This window comes from Aspergillus versicolor, assembly GCF_001890125.1.
Source record: "Aspergillus versicolor CBS 583.65 unplaced genomic scaffold ASPVEscaffold_1, whole genome shotgun sequence".
Classification (NCBI taxonomy): Eukaryota; Fungi; Ascomycota; class Eurotiomycetes; order Eurotiales; family Aspergillaceae; genus Aspergillus; species Aspergillus versicolor.
In genome coordinates this window covers 4,599,502-4,612,679 of record NW_024467524.1, presented here as the reverse complement: position 1 = coordinate 4,612,679, position 13,178 = coordinate 4,599,502, and the positions used below count along the sequence as shown (strand labels likewise).

Sequence of the window (13,178 nt, the reverse complement as noted above, 5' to 3'; positions counted from 1 at the left end):
AATCAAGCTTGTGAAAGGAATCTCCTATATAAGAGTCCGCCTTGCTCGCTCTCGATACCAGTCTAGTTTATCCAGCCAAAAAAGAATTGTCTTTCCTGCAGGACCAGAGAAAGTTGATTTCCATTCACTCTTTTACCTTGCTTCAGATTCACTATGCAGTCCGTCAACATGAGGGCATTGATGGCCCTTGTGCCACTCCTTGGTGCCGCAGGCGTGAAGGCTTTGCCCCAGGCAACAAGCACAGCTGTTCCAACTCCGACGAGCTCTGGTCCTGCTGTTACAGCATCGGGAAACCCATTCGAGGGATACCAGCAATACGCCAACCCCTACTATAGCTCTGAGGTTATCAGCTTGGCTGTCCCCTCCATGACAGGCTCCCTGGCGGCGCAGGCGTCTGCGGCTGCTGATATTCCGTCGTTCCACTGGATGTAAGTCTATTCCGAGCCATGAGCTGCGCGTTTGCAAGTTGAGTACAGGACTGATAAGTGTTCTGTAATCAGGGATACACTGGACAAGGTCCCAACCATGGGTGAATACTTGGCGGACATCAAGGAGCAGAACGATGCTGGAGCGTCGCCCCCGCTTGCCGGTATTTTTGTCGTCTATGACCTTCCCGACCGTGACTGTGCTGCATTGGCCAGTAACGGAGAACTCTCCATTGCCGACGGTGGTGTCGAGAAGTACAAGGGCTACATTGACTCCATCCGCGAGCATATCGTGACGTACTCAGACACGAACATCCTCCTCGTCATCGGTTGGTTTACCTTGTAAAATAACATGTGAGCTCCGTTGCTAATAGTCGTATAGAGCCTGACAGCCTGGCCAACTTGGTGACCAACTTGGACGTTGAGAAGTGTGCCAATGCCCAGGATGCTTACCTCGAGTGCACCAACTACGCCATCACTCAATTGGATCTTCCCAACGTGTCCATGTACCTTGATGCCGGTATGCTGAAGTTCCCCATTACCCCATTATTGCGCCTTGCTAACATTGCCCAGGTCACGCTGGATGGTTGGGCTGGCCCGCCAACATCGGCCCGGCAGCCGAGCTCTATGCAGGCGTGTACAAGAACGCTTCGTCCCCGGCGTCACTCCGTGGCTTGGCCACCAACGTTGCTAACTACAACGCCTTCTCCATCGACACCTGCCCCTCCTACACCACGGAGAACGAAATTTGTGACGAGAAGAGCTACATCAACAACCTCGCCCCTCAGCTATCTGCTGCAGGATGGGATGCCCACTTCATCGTCGACACTGGTACGTAACCACAACACATCCCACCAAGATCCCAAGATTCCAATTAGACGCATATACTGATCTAATGAACAGGCCGTAGCGGCAAACAGCCCACTGGCCAGATCGAATGGGGTGATTGGTGTAACTCAAAGGGAACCGGCTTTGGTGCCCGCCCAAGCACAGAGACTGGTGACGAGTTGGTCGACGCCTTCGTTTGGGTCAAGCCTGGTGGTGAGAGCGATGGCACTTCTGACACCAGCGCTGAACGCTACGATGCCCACTGCGGTGCCGAAGCTGCTCTCCAGCCTGCTCCTGAGGCCGGTACCTGGTTCCAGGTAAATATCCACCTTTCTTCTTCTTATCTGCATTCATGAGCTAACGCATTACCTACAGGCCTATTTCGAGCAGCTTGTGGAGAACGCCAACCCTCCTCTTAGCAGCTAGATGCTCATTGGTAATCTATGTGTCGAGACCTGTAAATAAGTGGTGGGGGTTGGATATTTGGTCGGGACAAGATGTAAATAGGTAGAAATTGATTGAAGTTCGTCTGCTTTATAAAATCTGTCACCCAGTCATCCTAAGGTAGATTAAATCACCCACTGGCTTTCACGGTGAAAGGAAGAAAGATCATACAGTAATCACCACAACACCAGCAGGCAGTGCAGAAAAGAGAAGGCGGTGTGATCAAAGACCAAAAATCCGATAGAAACTGACCGCCAACCCCGCGCTAAGCCTCAACAAGAAGATCCTCTGATAACATCCGCCGCAAGAAAGGTGAAGAACACACTCTGCATCTGTTTGAACTCTACAGACCTCGCTGCCATTGTGAAGTCTTCTTTTGTGTGCCTGCTCTGAAACATAAACCGCTGCATGTTCTGAAGGAAATATCCCTGCCATACAGTTCTGAGGACCATTCTGTGCTTGGGGCATCTTGGGCCGGTGTTCTCTCAGTAACTGTTGCAGGAAAAAAGCGACAAGCACTTCTTCCTACCTCTGATATTGCTTCGTCGCGACCGACGACCCGACTATTCAAGATGATGGAGGATTTCAACTCTGAGACTGATAGCGACTACACCAGCTACTGGAGAGATTGGGTAAGTCCTGTCATTTCTGTTTACAATTTTGGATTGTGGGGTATTGGCAGAAGAAAGAGAACCGCACAGCTGAGTCGCACCTTTATGCACTGCTGTGAATGGCGTCGCCGAGAAGGCCTCAGTGTTTATATCCAATGTTTGGATCGCTGCCCTGAGGAGCTTAACACACTCTTCGCTCGCTCCTTTCTCTCTTCCCAGCGTTCAACAGCGCTTCTGTCAAGACGAAATGGCGGCTCCTACCGAACATTCTGATATGGACTCGCTGTCTGAGCCTGGAAGGAACCTCATCTCTCTTTCTTCGGGTCTCTCTTCGGGGTCAGATCCGACACGGTCTTATTCTGAGTCCGAATCGCGTTCTGAACCCACCCCCGCCATGCGTTCCCTGCGAGAGCGTTATCCCTACAAGATTACTCTTCCAAAACCCAAGCCTAACTTTTTTTCCAAGTTCATTTCGTCCCGCGGAAACGAGTACTTTTGTGAAATTGACGAGGAATACTTGACCGATCGTTTCAACCTTACCGGCCTTAACACCGAGGTCCCTTACTATCAGTATGCGTTGGACCTCGTGACCGACGTTTTCGACCTCGATGCGGACGACGACCTTCGTGAGCAGATCGAGAAATCGGCTCGCCATTTGTACGGACTTGTCCATGCCCGCTACATTGTCACTACTCGTGGTCTCGCCAAAATGGTACGCAGTGGCTGTTCCGATGCTGAGGCTTGTGTTACTGACGAGTTGGCTGTTTAGGTTGACAAGTACAAGAAGGGCGACTTCGGAAAATGCCCCCGTGTTGCGTGCGAAGGCCACCCTCTTCTTCCTACCGGTCAGCACGATATCCCGAACACCAGCACCGTTCGCCTTTATTGTTCCAAATGCGAGGACATCTACAATCCCAAATCGTCCAGACACGCATCCATTGATGGTGCCTATTTCGGATCATCCTTTACTAGTATGCTGTTCCAAGTCTACCCTGCTCTCCTTCCGGAAAAGAGCGTTGCTCGCTATGAGCCTCGCATCTATGGCTTCCGCGTCCACGCCAGTGCCGCTCTTGCACGCTGGCAGGACCGTTACCGCGAGGAGACCAGAGCCCGTCTTCGCGATGCTGGTGTGGAGGTGAAATATGTCGAAGACGACGAGGACGACGAGCGCGAAGACGATGACGATGAAGCTGAAGCTGAGGAAGCCGATGCCAGAGAAACCAGGGTTGCAGGAGATGCCGCCTCTGGCCGTATGGACATCGGCAACTAAGTTTCTAACGTTTCTACTTGAATGATTGTTTCCACCGTTTGTTGAAACAGCATATTCTGAAGGGGCGGGTGTTCATCTTGTCCATCCATCTGGTCGATTTTTTCTTTCCTTTTCGTGGTTGGCAGCCCAAGCATTAGGCGTATGGTTTTTTCTGCTTTCTTCTTTTTTTTTTCTTTTTTCCGTTTCATATTGTGCGAGTACATAACGATCAACGATCATGGGGGAGTTGAAGCTTTTGCAAACGGCCGGCCTGCTTTCTTTTCTTCTCTTTCTTTCTTCCTTTTCCTTTCTAATGTGTACTAGTTTCGTGATACCTACTGTTCATAACTTGGGACAACGAAATCGAATGATATCTACTCTTACAATGCAATGCACATCCACGGATACGCTATCTCATACCACCCCCCATTTCCTATAGCCGCGAAAGAGTAAATACAATCGCCCTCGCAAGTTCCGCGCCCTTCTCCCACGCCTCATCATGTTTCCCCTCAATAGAAAGCAAATGTACCTTCCTCTGCCCATTAGATCTACCCTCCTCCCAACCCCGCAAACGCTGTTTCATCCCCTCGCTCTGAGCAACATCACAAAGCTCATCACTATCTGAATGGGCCAACACAACAACCCTCCCCTCCTCCCAGGCATCAACTCCAACAACGCCCGGCGACACAGCATCCCACACATTCTCATCATCCCCAAAAGCTCCTTCAATAAACTCCTGGTACGCAGATATATCCTTATGTGAATCCCTCAAAAGCCGCAGGTTATATATCCCCGCCATTCCCAGGATCGCTTGGGGATGCTCATACCCAGCACCTGCGTTGGACGTCAGAGGCGCCAAAGGCTTCATAACAGCTTGAAATGCGAGTGTCGCCCCACAGCTGTGTCCCGCAAGTACGTATCGCTTCCCGATATTGTATTTCGCTTCGAGAAACGATAGTGCGGTTTGTATGTCGGCTACGTGGTCTGGGTGCTTTGCCGTGCGGTCGGAGGTAGGTGAGATATTTGACAGGTCTTGACGGTGTGAGGGGTGGGCACTTAGACGGTAGGATATTGAGGCGATGCCGGTTATTGCTGATTGTAGTTGTTGTTGTGAGGAGAGGATAGATAGCGCCGGGGTTAGGTAGGATGTTGCGGTTTGGGTTGGGTCACGCCAGGCGCCGCCGTGGATTAGACTGTTGGGTTGGTTGCGTTAGAATAGGATGGATTATTATATGAGGAGAGGCTTGTAATTGAAGCAGGGTTTGGCTTGATTTGGAGGCAACGTACATCACCCAGTAGCTGGTATCATTTTCGGTGCTTGCTGGTGCGGGGTATGGGCGTGCGACTGTCACGGTCTGGAGGTCGTGGTCCCCGTACGGGAAAGTTTCTAGAGACATTAGAGCAATCGGTGATATTCCTAAGTGGGAAGTTGTTTCGGAGTGGAGGTGTGGTATGTTGGTTGGAGGGAGAATTGAGTGGGATGAGGATTGTTGGAGTTGGAGTTGGAGTTGAGGTGGGGACTTGATCTTATCAATCTCTATACAGAAATAGGCAGACAACAACGATTGCCCGCTTTTTCCACCTCTATAATATCACTTCTTTACTGGACTAGAATTGACAGTCAAAACACACCGTGTATTTGAAGACTATGTTCTCTTTTCAGAATCGCTCCCAGTAATACCGTGGAATGATACTTAGAAAAACATTCAACTAAAGAGTACTAGTACCATAGAATGATGGAACTTTTTGGCAAATTTTATGTTGATCGATGATCCAGTAGCAATGCCGCAGACCATACAGAAAGTTTAAAGGCTATGAGTAAGAAGTTCTTGGGTGCGTGCCAACTGCACACTCGTCTTATTTCTATCTTCAGTTCAGCCTACCTGCTGCTCTTCTCGCGCTCACAGAGAAGTCTTTTCTACCAGGAGGTTTTCCTAGTCTCTGCCGTCAGAATCTCCGTTCGATATTTACAAAATCTGTATTTTTTTGGTCACAATTCTTCTCCTGACTTGGACACTCAGAACTAGGTCCATACTCTAACCAAGATTCTCGCTGTCAAAACCTTAACACGCTCTACAGCTACAGCAATCTATACCTCCAAGACCCTGATAAAATCATAACATTAATTGTCACTTTCTCCAGGTTCCATTGCTTCTTTATGAAATACGAGAACCATGCGTGCTCTGTTATGAACGTTCATCGGCGTTGATAAGAAGCGCGAGTTTTGCGGCAACCGGAGGATATTTGTTTGAAAAGAGGTTTTGAAGCGCTGAAGGACAGTCTTCGGAATATCCCAGCTGGCCGGCCAATTTGCTGACAAGGTCTGGCAACTGTGGTACGATGATACTGGCTGTAGCTTGTCATGTAACGCTTTCATTCAACGGCATGGGAGTGGCTCACTTACTGCAACTATTCTAAATTCTTCTCCGCTCTTCACTAGGCCATCAAAAAATTGCCCTTTTGTGTTTAATTTTAGTACAATAGCAATATTGTGTTCGCGTGTTGAGGAGCCCTTTTTTGCGCTGTATCGAACATGGCCACAAGATGGTATCTTTTGTTGATCTCCATTGTTTTGTCTTGTCACGAGAATGGCCTGCGTGTGCTTTGTGTTGTTCATTTAAAACATCCTCGACAAAGAGATCATTGTCAACAATGACGACACATCTCTGGTTGACCAGCCGTTTGTACGCGTCCTCCTTTGGCGACATCGTTTGTTCTAGAACGGCAACACACAAATCGACCTGCAATTCTCCAGCAAAGTTCCTCATTCCATAACACTTCCATCTTTTCTTCTAAAAATATTCTACCGCCAGCAAGCGGTTGAAACACATATTTATATGCTCCTTCCCGTGATTCCTTTATAACGACTCTGGCTACGCCGGATACCTGAAGTATGTTGATAAAGGCCTCTTTATCCCTATACCAAACGCTGCGATGGAGGGCAGCATCTGTCCGATTTACACCCTACAGCGCACATCATGAAGTTAGATAAATCACCTACCCCTACCCCTGTCCTTCATCCCAGGAGAAATGACAAGTTCGATAAGCCAAGCCCATCTACAGCCAATTCCTACGTGACGTGCTGGTATACACGCTACGAAGATGGAAAACAAGGATAACGAACAAGCTCCCGCTCTCCGACGGAGTGCTCGCATTCCCAAGGTACAGCAGCAGGCTGCCGCCAGGGCTGCTGCACAAGCGGAGACAGAAGCAGAAGCAGCTCGTCAACCCAAGAGACGACGGAAGAATGCATCTACGAAGGCGGCTTCGACAACGGTTCCACGGGCTACTACGAAGCGGGCTACGTCTGGGCCTCCTAGGCGACGGGGGAGACAGCAGCTTGTGAATGAACCTGCGGCACAGCGTCAACTGGCACCCTGGCCTGAGAATCAACCCCAGGACCCTGTATATCAATCTCAAATTCAGCCTACCGCCGAAGCTGTACGGCAGCCTGAGTATCAACAGCCAGCACTTCCGCAATACCAACTCCCGGGCCAGTATGAGGCCCAGAATCAGCAGGAAACCCAGTATGTTGCTCAAGCCGACTATCAAACACAAGTTCCGCAGAAACAACAAGCTCTGTATTATCACCAAGCCGGTTATCCACGTGAAGTTTATCAATATCAACCTACATATCCCCCTCCAAGTCAGCCTGCAAATCTTCCCGCAACCCAGACTGTCCTACCCGCGCCAGTTCATACAGGAATGTATCATTATCCTCAGCCCCAACCTGAGTATCACATCGGGTATGGAACTGAGCAGCAACAGCCTCTCTCGACTATAAACCAGCCCGCACCACCTACATGCTATTCTGCGTATCAAACTACACAGCAACCGCGCCTTCCGTCTGTGCACCAACTTGTACATCCTGGGGATGGTGTAACGTACTATGATCAAACTGGAGTGCAACTACCTCCCTTGCAACAGGCTCCGGTCCAGCCTATACCCTCTCCTGTGGGCCATGCTACATATCAAAATGCATATCAAAATGCACAGCAACCTGTGCAGCAATCAGTCGCCCAGACGGGGCAACAACCTCCGCCGCAGCCTGTAGTCCAAGATGCGGAAGCGCCAGCGGGCAAACCAACTGGTCAAACTGAACATCAATTGGCCGATGAGGACAATCGAAGAGTAAATGTACGTATCCCCAAGCGAAAGCGTTACCCAATCTACCAGTGGAGTCGATCTATGAACTGGCCAGCGGAGTTCATGGGTGCGAGAGGGAATCAAAATCAAGGGGGGGTAGCCCCCATATATAGATTTGACGAGATCAGAGATCTGGCAAAACGCACTGTGTCTGGGTTTACCGTACCCGGATGGTCAAACTACAACATGCCTAATGACGGGGATATGCTGACGCCAGAAAAGCAGAGCGAAGTCCCGACTGGCTGTCCAATCGACCGCTGGACGAGGGACTGGATGTATGACCATCGTGCGGTTGATTACCTCAATAAATGGCACTGCTGCTTGAATGATGGGTCAAAGAAGCCGGGTAATGATGAGTCCACGAGTCCGGCGAGTGATGAGAAAGACTTTTGCCTTCAATTATTGGAAAACCAGTGCCCAACGCCTAAAGGAACTTTATTCGATCCCGACGATTTCCAATACATTTGCGACAGAGCGGTATCAATGAATGAGGTAGAGATGCTTCACCTCATCGGCGATTTGATAGTACCTCAAGCGGAGATTGCAGTCCATCGTGGTCAGGTCACTTGGACCAATGCCCTCAAGGAAAAGTTCTGCCAGCCCTGGACTCATTCAATTCCATTCGACGAACAGTCTACGAGATTATCGCAACGATTTGCCCGGAATATGGAATCCACTGGCTACCAGCTGCCCATGCCACAGCCAGATCATACCGTGGGATTTTCTCAAGGTGCTTTTAGTGCGAGGCAACATCGGCGGCTGATGGCGCAGACACTCTACAATGATGGATATGACGAGTATGACCCGGTTTCTTTCTTCAATGGGCCCCACAATATGCTCTTCCCCTTCCTGACCACAGAAGTACAACGCGGGACCTCATTCGGGCCCGCAGAGCGGGAAAACGCCCACAACATGGCGGTGGCTATGAAGGGAATTGTCACATTATTCAAACGTGTGCTGATTCCAAAAGAGGAAGAAGGTCTAAACCAGAAAATCCTAGAACTAAACCGCAGAGTCCTAGGATTCTCAATCTCGCATAATTCCGAGAGGGTGAGGATCCATGCTCATTATCCCATCATCGAGGGTGGGAATATAACGTACCACCGCTGGCTTGTTAAAGATTTCAAATGGACATCCGAGGCAGAGAAATGGCAGGCCTATAAGTTTGTCATGGCTGTCTATAACGACTGGGCACCGCGCCATCTCAAAAGACTGTGCTCGGCAATTGATGGCCTACCGCTTGAAGATCAAATCAACATGTCACCCTCCCCAGAAGCGACTGATAACAACGGACAGACAGCTGTGGCCCCACCAGATCCTGAAATACCAGATGTTGACGTCGATGCATTAAAGGATCACATGCAGGCCGTAAAAAACGCCCGTGAAAGAGAGGGTATACATTATACTCTAGAAGTTAGTGAGGTGGCTCAGGCATAAACCCTAGCAGTCTCGCAAGATATACTGTTTGCAATTTTGTGTATATATTTGATAGACCCGTATATATTTTATACTCTGGTTAATGGATGAATGATGAATGATGGTTCATGATAAGAATTTGTGGAGTTGCAAGCTTGTTCCTAAAGAGGAAATCGGATGTCCCTGGACGGTCTTGGCGCGCTAACCGCTTCCAGCCGGGGCGGTGGAAAATGTTCGATTCATCCACACAAATCGACCATCACATCAATCTCGCCGTCGCCGTCAGTCAACCTCATACCCCAGCTACATCATTCAATATGGCGGAGTAAGTGTTTCTGGTCTTCGAATATAATTTTTCAGGATCCTAACTAATATTTTAACAGGCAAGAAGTAGTCCCCCTCACGGCCGTGAAGGTCGAGGCCCTGGTACGAAAACTCCGTCCAAATTCCCCGCTCTATTTGAAGATTTTCTGCGATGCGATATGTATAAGGAGGAAACTCATACCGGATACCTAGGTCGTTATGAAAATTATCAAGCACTGCTCTCAGACATTCCCGACGACTGCGACCGGTTCGATCGTTGGTATGGACGTGGGCGGCGTTCTCGAAATCACAAACTCCTTCCCCTTCCCCGTCGTCGAGGTCCCACCGGAGTCGCACTTTGACAACGCCGCGCCCAACCCGGCCGCCGCTGCACCCCGCGCGAAGGCGAACACCGTTTACCAGGCAGAGATGATCCGCATGCTCCGGGAAGTCAACGTCGATGCCAACAACGTTGGATGGTACACAAGTGCGAACATGGGCAACTTTGTCAACATGAACGTTATCGAGAACCAGTTTTTCTACCAGAAGGAAATGAACGAGAGGACTGTCGCCCTTGTCCATGACCCCAGCCGCAGTTCCCAGGGAAGCTTGAGCTTGAGGGCCTTCCGTCTCTCCCCCAAGTTCATGGCCGCTTTCAAGGAGAACAAGTTCACTTCTGAGGAGTAAGGCCTTCCATGCCATGATCAACTCGCTAAGCGCCCAGCTCATATTTTATAGGCTGCAAAAATCCAACTTGAAATACCAGGATATCCTGATTGAACTCCCCGTTGAAATCCACAACTCTCACCTGATCACCTCCTTCCTTCACCAGCTCCAGAACCAGTCCCAGTCGGCGCCTACTGACTTCCCTCCCTCTCTCGCCGCCCTGGAGAACTCACAATTTGCGAAGCAACCCATTCTGGCCCCCAACTTCGACAACCTCGCCCTCAGCATTGACCCCTTCCTCGAGAAGAACTGCGACCTCCTCCTCGACAGCATCGAGACCCACCACACCGAGACCAGCAACTTCCAGTACTACCAGCGCTCGTTCGCCCGTGAGCAGGCCAAGATCACAGCCTGGCAAACCAAGCGCAAGGCCGAGAACGCCACCCGCGCAACGCTCAAGCAGCCCCCTCTCCCAGAGGACGAGTGGCAGCGACTATTCAAGCTGCCTCAGGAGCCCAGCCGCCTCGACAGCATGCTCAACAGCCGCCAAGTGGAGCAGTACGCTCGCCAAGTCGACAGCTTTGTCTCGTCCACAACGGGTAAGATGTTCGCCGTCAAGGGCAACCTGCTACCCGGCGAGATCGCCAAATAATTTACTGGATGTGTTATGGAAACGGGGATTTGGGATTCATGCATGACCTTACGGCGTAAGGAGGGAAAATTCTTGTACTGACTGTTAATATGTCCCTTGTGTTTATTCCAGTGACGAATAGAGTTACGGGATATGTTAGAGATGCTATCTACATGACTTGAATACTCGTTCCTATTCTACGTATTCGTAGCTTTCTGTGAGACCTGCCAACTAATTCAATCTATATAGTATCATGTGTTGGAATATACACGTGAACAACACTGACACCCTAACCAACATTAAACTTCATTTTTGTCGGACTTTCTGTCTACCTACGGATATGCCATACTATATACTCTTTACTACGCAGTATCGAGATCAACCATCCGGACTTGACCGTACCAAGAAGGACTGCTGCATAATCGAGAGCTCAGATAGTGACAGGACCACACCTGCAATTATGCTTTGGCATAAGTCTCGGTAACTTTATCGGCCTCCACCGCAATCCATCAATGGCTGCTTCTCTCACAGGATGGACGAGCTGGACAACGCTTTTGAAAGAATGATGCACATGCTTGGGAGAGAGATCATCGAGGAGGCGATGGGTGAGAGACGAGGATATGGGTATCATCTGTCCTGCCGATGTTGATGTCAAACTCCCTGCACAAGCCTTTTTTCAAGATACCCAGGAGAGCCCTCCCGAAGACAGGCGTGGTGGTTTTATTATGCATACTCGATGCTAGGATTTACTCCGAGTTCACAAAGTCTGGTGTCTTTCTGGGGGTGATTTGAGTCATCCTAATTAGTCGGACCCAGGTGGGCTTTGAAGCAATTGCATGACATAGCAGCTTTTATTCCTTTCCGAGATGATGGTTGAGATTTTGGCATTTAACTGGGTAGCAAAACAAACCCGACCATGGCCGGAACTTACTTATCCAAGAATAGTTACACCGTATCATTATGGCAGTCTGGAAAGAAACAAGTTAGGGCAAGGCCTCCACGTGCAGGGATGGATTGGTATGACCTCATCGATTGATAACGATAAGATCATGACATCCATCCAGCTTCATCAGTTATTTCAGACGCTCTACATGGAATCTCAGCATAATATCTTATTGATGTCCTTCTTTCTAGACCATGGTCAACTTAGACAATGCAAAACAGCGCCCTTGATATTTGGATCGTAAGTCAACAACGTCTTTATTAACCATCCCCCTCCTTCCGCCGTGATCCTATATACTCCCCTCCGCCTCACTATCCTCACTGGTTCATTGAACTCTAGAACTAACACAAAACCTACCACCAAACCAGTCCGGTGCGGTCGCCGTCGTGACAGTCGACTTTCTTGTCTACCCTTTTGACACCCTCAAAACCCGCATCCAATCGCCCAACTACAACACAGTCTACAAAGATGTCACTACGAATACAGTTAGGAAGAATGTGCTGTTCCGCGGGTTATACCAGGGCGTATTAAGTGTCGTGCTGAGTACAATTCCTGCCTGTACGCTTTTACCTCCAACCCGCGCTCAATTTAAATTATCTACGGGCCATCCTGGTACTGATAAATGGTATCTTTGGGTACAGCAGGAGCATTCTTCACAACATACGAAAATGTAAAAGCAACGCTCAACAAAACAAAAACAAAATCCAACTCTGCAATTCTCCAAGCAACCCCAACGCCGATGATAAACGCCGTATCTTCATCGGCGGGCGAAATGGTCTCGTGCTTCCTCCTCACGCCCGCAGAAGTCATAAAACAGAATGCGCAGGTTATACATAATACCCCTGGAGGGAAAGGGAAAGGGAAAACTCCCCCTGGAAATGTAACCCTCCAAGTTCTCTCCCGCTTCAAGCGGTATCCCTGGAAACTATGGAGTGGGTATACCGCGCTTGTTGGGCGGAATCTCCCATCAACGGGCGTGAACTTCCCTATCTTTGAAGCCGTGAAGGGTTATCTAGTTGACCGGCGACGAAGACGTCTTGGCTACAATACTGCTACCGGTTACCCGGACACTACACGAGGTCGCAAAGATATACAAGAAGAGCCGGTCTTCGAGCGCGCAGTTTTAACGGGGGTTGCAGCGAGTATATCCGGGAGTATAGCCTCCGTTGTAACGACGCCGATTGATGTTATTAAGACACGAATGATGCTTGCTGCTACTAGTGATTCTTCGTCTGGGGTTTCTACTGCCGCGGAAATATCTAGGAAGGGAGGGAACAGCATTTGGACTGTTGGGAGGCGCATATTTAGAGAAGAGGGGGCAAGGGGCCTTTTTCGGGGAGGCGCAATTCGCGTGGTTTGGACGGCGATCTCATTCTGTATTTATTTGAGTATGTATGAGGGAGGGAGGTTTTATCTGGAGAAGAGGAGGGCTCAGCGGGCCGACTTGGATAATTCATAAACAATTTATATTGGATATCAGATGCATTTGATAAATTTTGCTTCAATATAGTGGAGG

General features: G+C 49.5%; 6 protein-coding genes across 6 annotated transcripts; 5 read left to right on the top strand and 1 right to left on the bottom strand.

The window, feature by feature from the left end:
- Positions 1 to 180: 180 nt before the first annotated feature.
- On the top strand, positions 181 to 1,679 carry cbhC (putative cellobiohydrolase; the record flags this gene model as incomplete). The annotated part of the gene is made up of 6 exons (XM_040806006.1): positions 181 to 428; positions 501 to 754; positions 808 to 945; positions 999 to 1,256; positions 1,329 to 1,570; positions 1,629 to 1,679. 6 exons carry the CDS (start codon positions 181 to 183, stop codon positions 1,677 to 1,679), a joined length of 1,191 nt encoding a protein of 396 aa, XP_040663305.1.
- Positions 1,680 to 2,360: 681 nt separating this feature from the next.
- Positions 2,361 to 3,687, top strand: ASPVEDRAFT_299260 (casein kinase II subunit beta). Its single transcript, XM_040810292.1, has 2 exons — positions 2,361 to 3,020; positions 3,078 to 3,687. The coding sequence occupies exons 1-2, from the start codon at positions 2,556 to 2,558 to the stop codon at positions 3,576 to 3,578; spliced, it is 966 nt and encodes a 321-aa protein (XP_040663304.1). The 5' UTR covers positions 2,361 to 2,555; the 3' UTR covers positions 3,579 to 3,687.
- Positions 3,640 to 5,063, bottom strand: ASPVEDRAFT_36962 (arylformamidase). The gene is made up of 2 exons (XM_040811339.1): positions 4,845 to 5,063; positions 3,640 to 4,750 (listed from the first exon to the last, which is right to left on the bottom strand). Exons 1-2 carry the CDS (start codon positions 4,952 to 4,954, stop codon positions 3,991 to 3,993), a joined length of 870 nt encoding a protein of 289 aa, XP_040663303.1. The 5' UTR covers positions 4,955 to 5,063; the 3' UTR covers positions 3,640 to 3,990.
- A 1,596-nt stretch (positions 5,064 to 6,659) lies between these two features.
- ASPVEDRAFT_24490 (uncharacterized protein) lies at positions 6,660 to 9,140 on the top strand (the record flags this gene model as incomplete). The annotated part of the gene is made up of 1 exon (XM_040809676.1): positions 6,660 to 9,140. The coding sequence occupies one exon, from the start codon at positions 6,660 to 6,662 to the stop codon at positions 9,138 to 9,140; it is 2,481 nt and encodes an 826-aa protein (XP_040663302.1).
- A 248-nt stretch (positions 9,141 to 9,388) lies between these two features.
- ASPVEDRAFT_36961 (putative eukaryotic translation initiation factor 3 subunit EifCh) lies at positions 9,389 to 11,035 on the top strand. The gene is made up of 4 exons (XM_040811338.1): positions 9,389 to 9,444; positions 9,503 to 9,545; positions 9,636 to 10,105; positions 10,161 to 11,035. The coding sequence occupies exons 1-4, from the start codon at positions 9,437 to 9,439 to the stop codon at positions 10,738 to 10,740; spliced, it is 1,101 nt and encodes a 366-aa protein (XP_040663301.1). The 5' UTR covers positions 9,389 to 9,436; the 3' UTR covers positions 10,741 to 11,035.
- Positions 11,036 to 11,872: 837 nt separating this feature from the next.
- Positions 11,873 to 13,121, top strand: ASPVEDRAFT_184379 (putative mitochondrial carrier protein; the record flags this gene model as incomplete). The annotated part of the gene is made up of 3 exons (XM_040808922.1): positions 11,873 to 11,902; positions 12,031 to 12,220; positions 12,304 to 13,121. 3 exons carry the CDS (start codon positions 11,873 to 11,875, stop codon positions 13,119 to 13,121), a joined length of 1,038 nt encoding a protein of 345 aa, XP_040663300.1.
- Between the last annotated feature and the right edge of the window lie 57 nt (positions 13,122 to 13,178).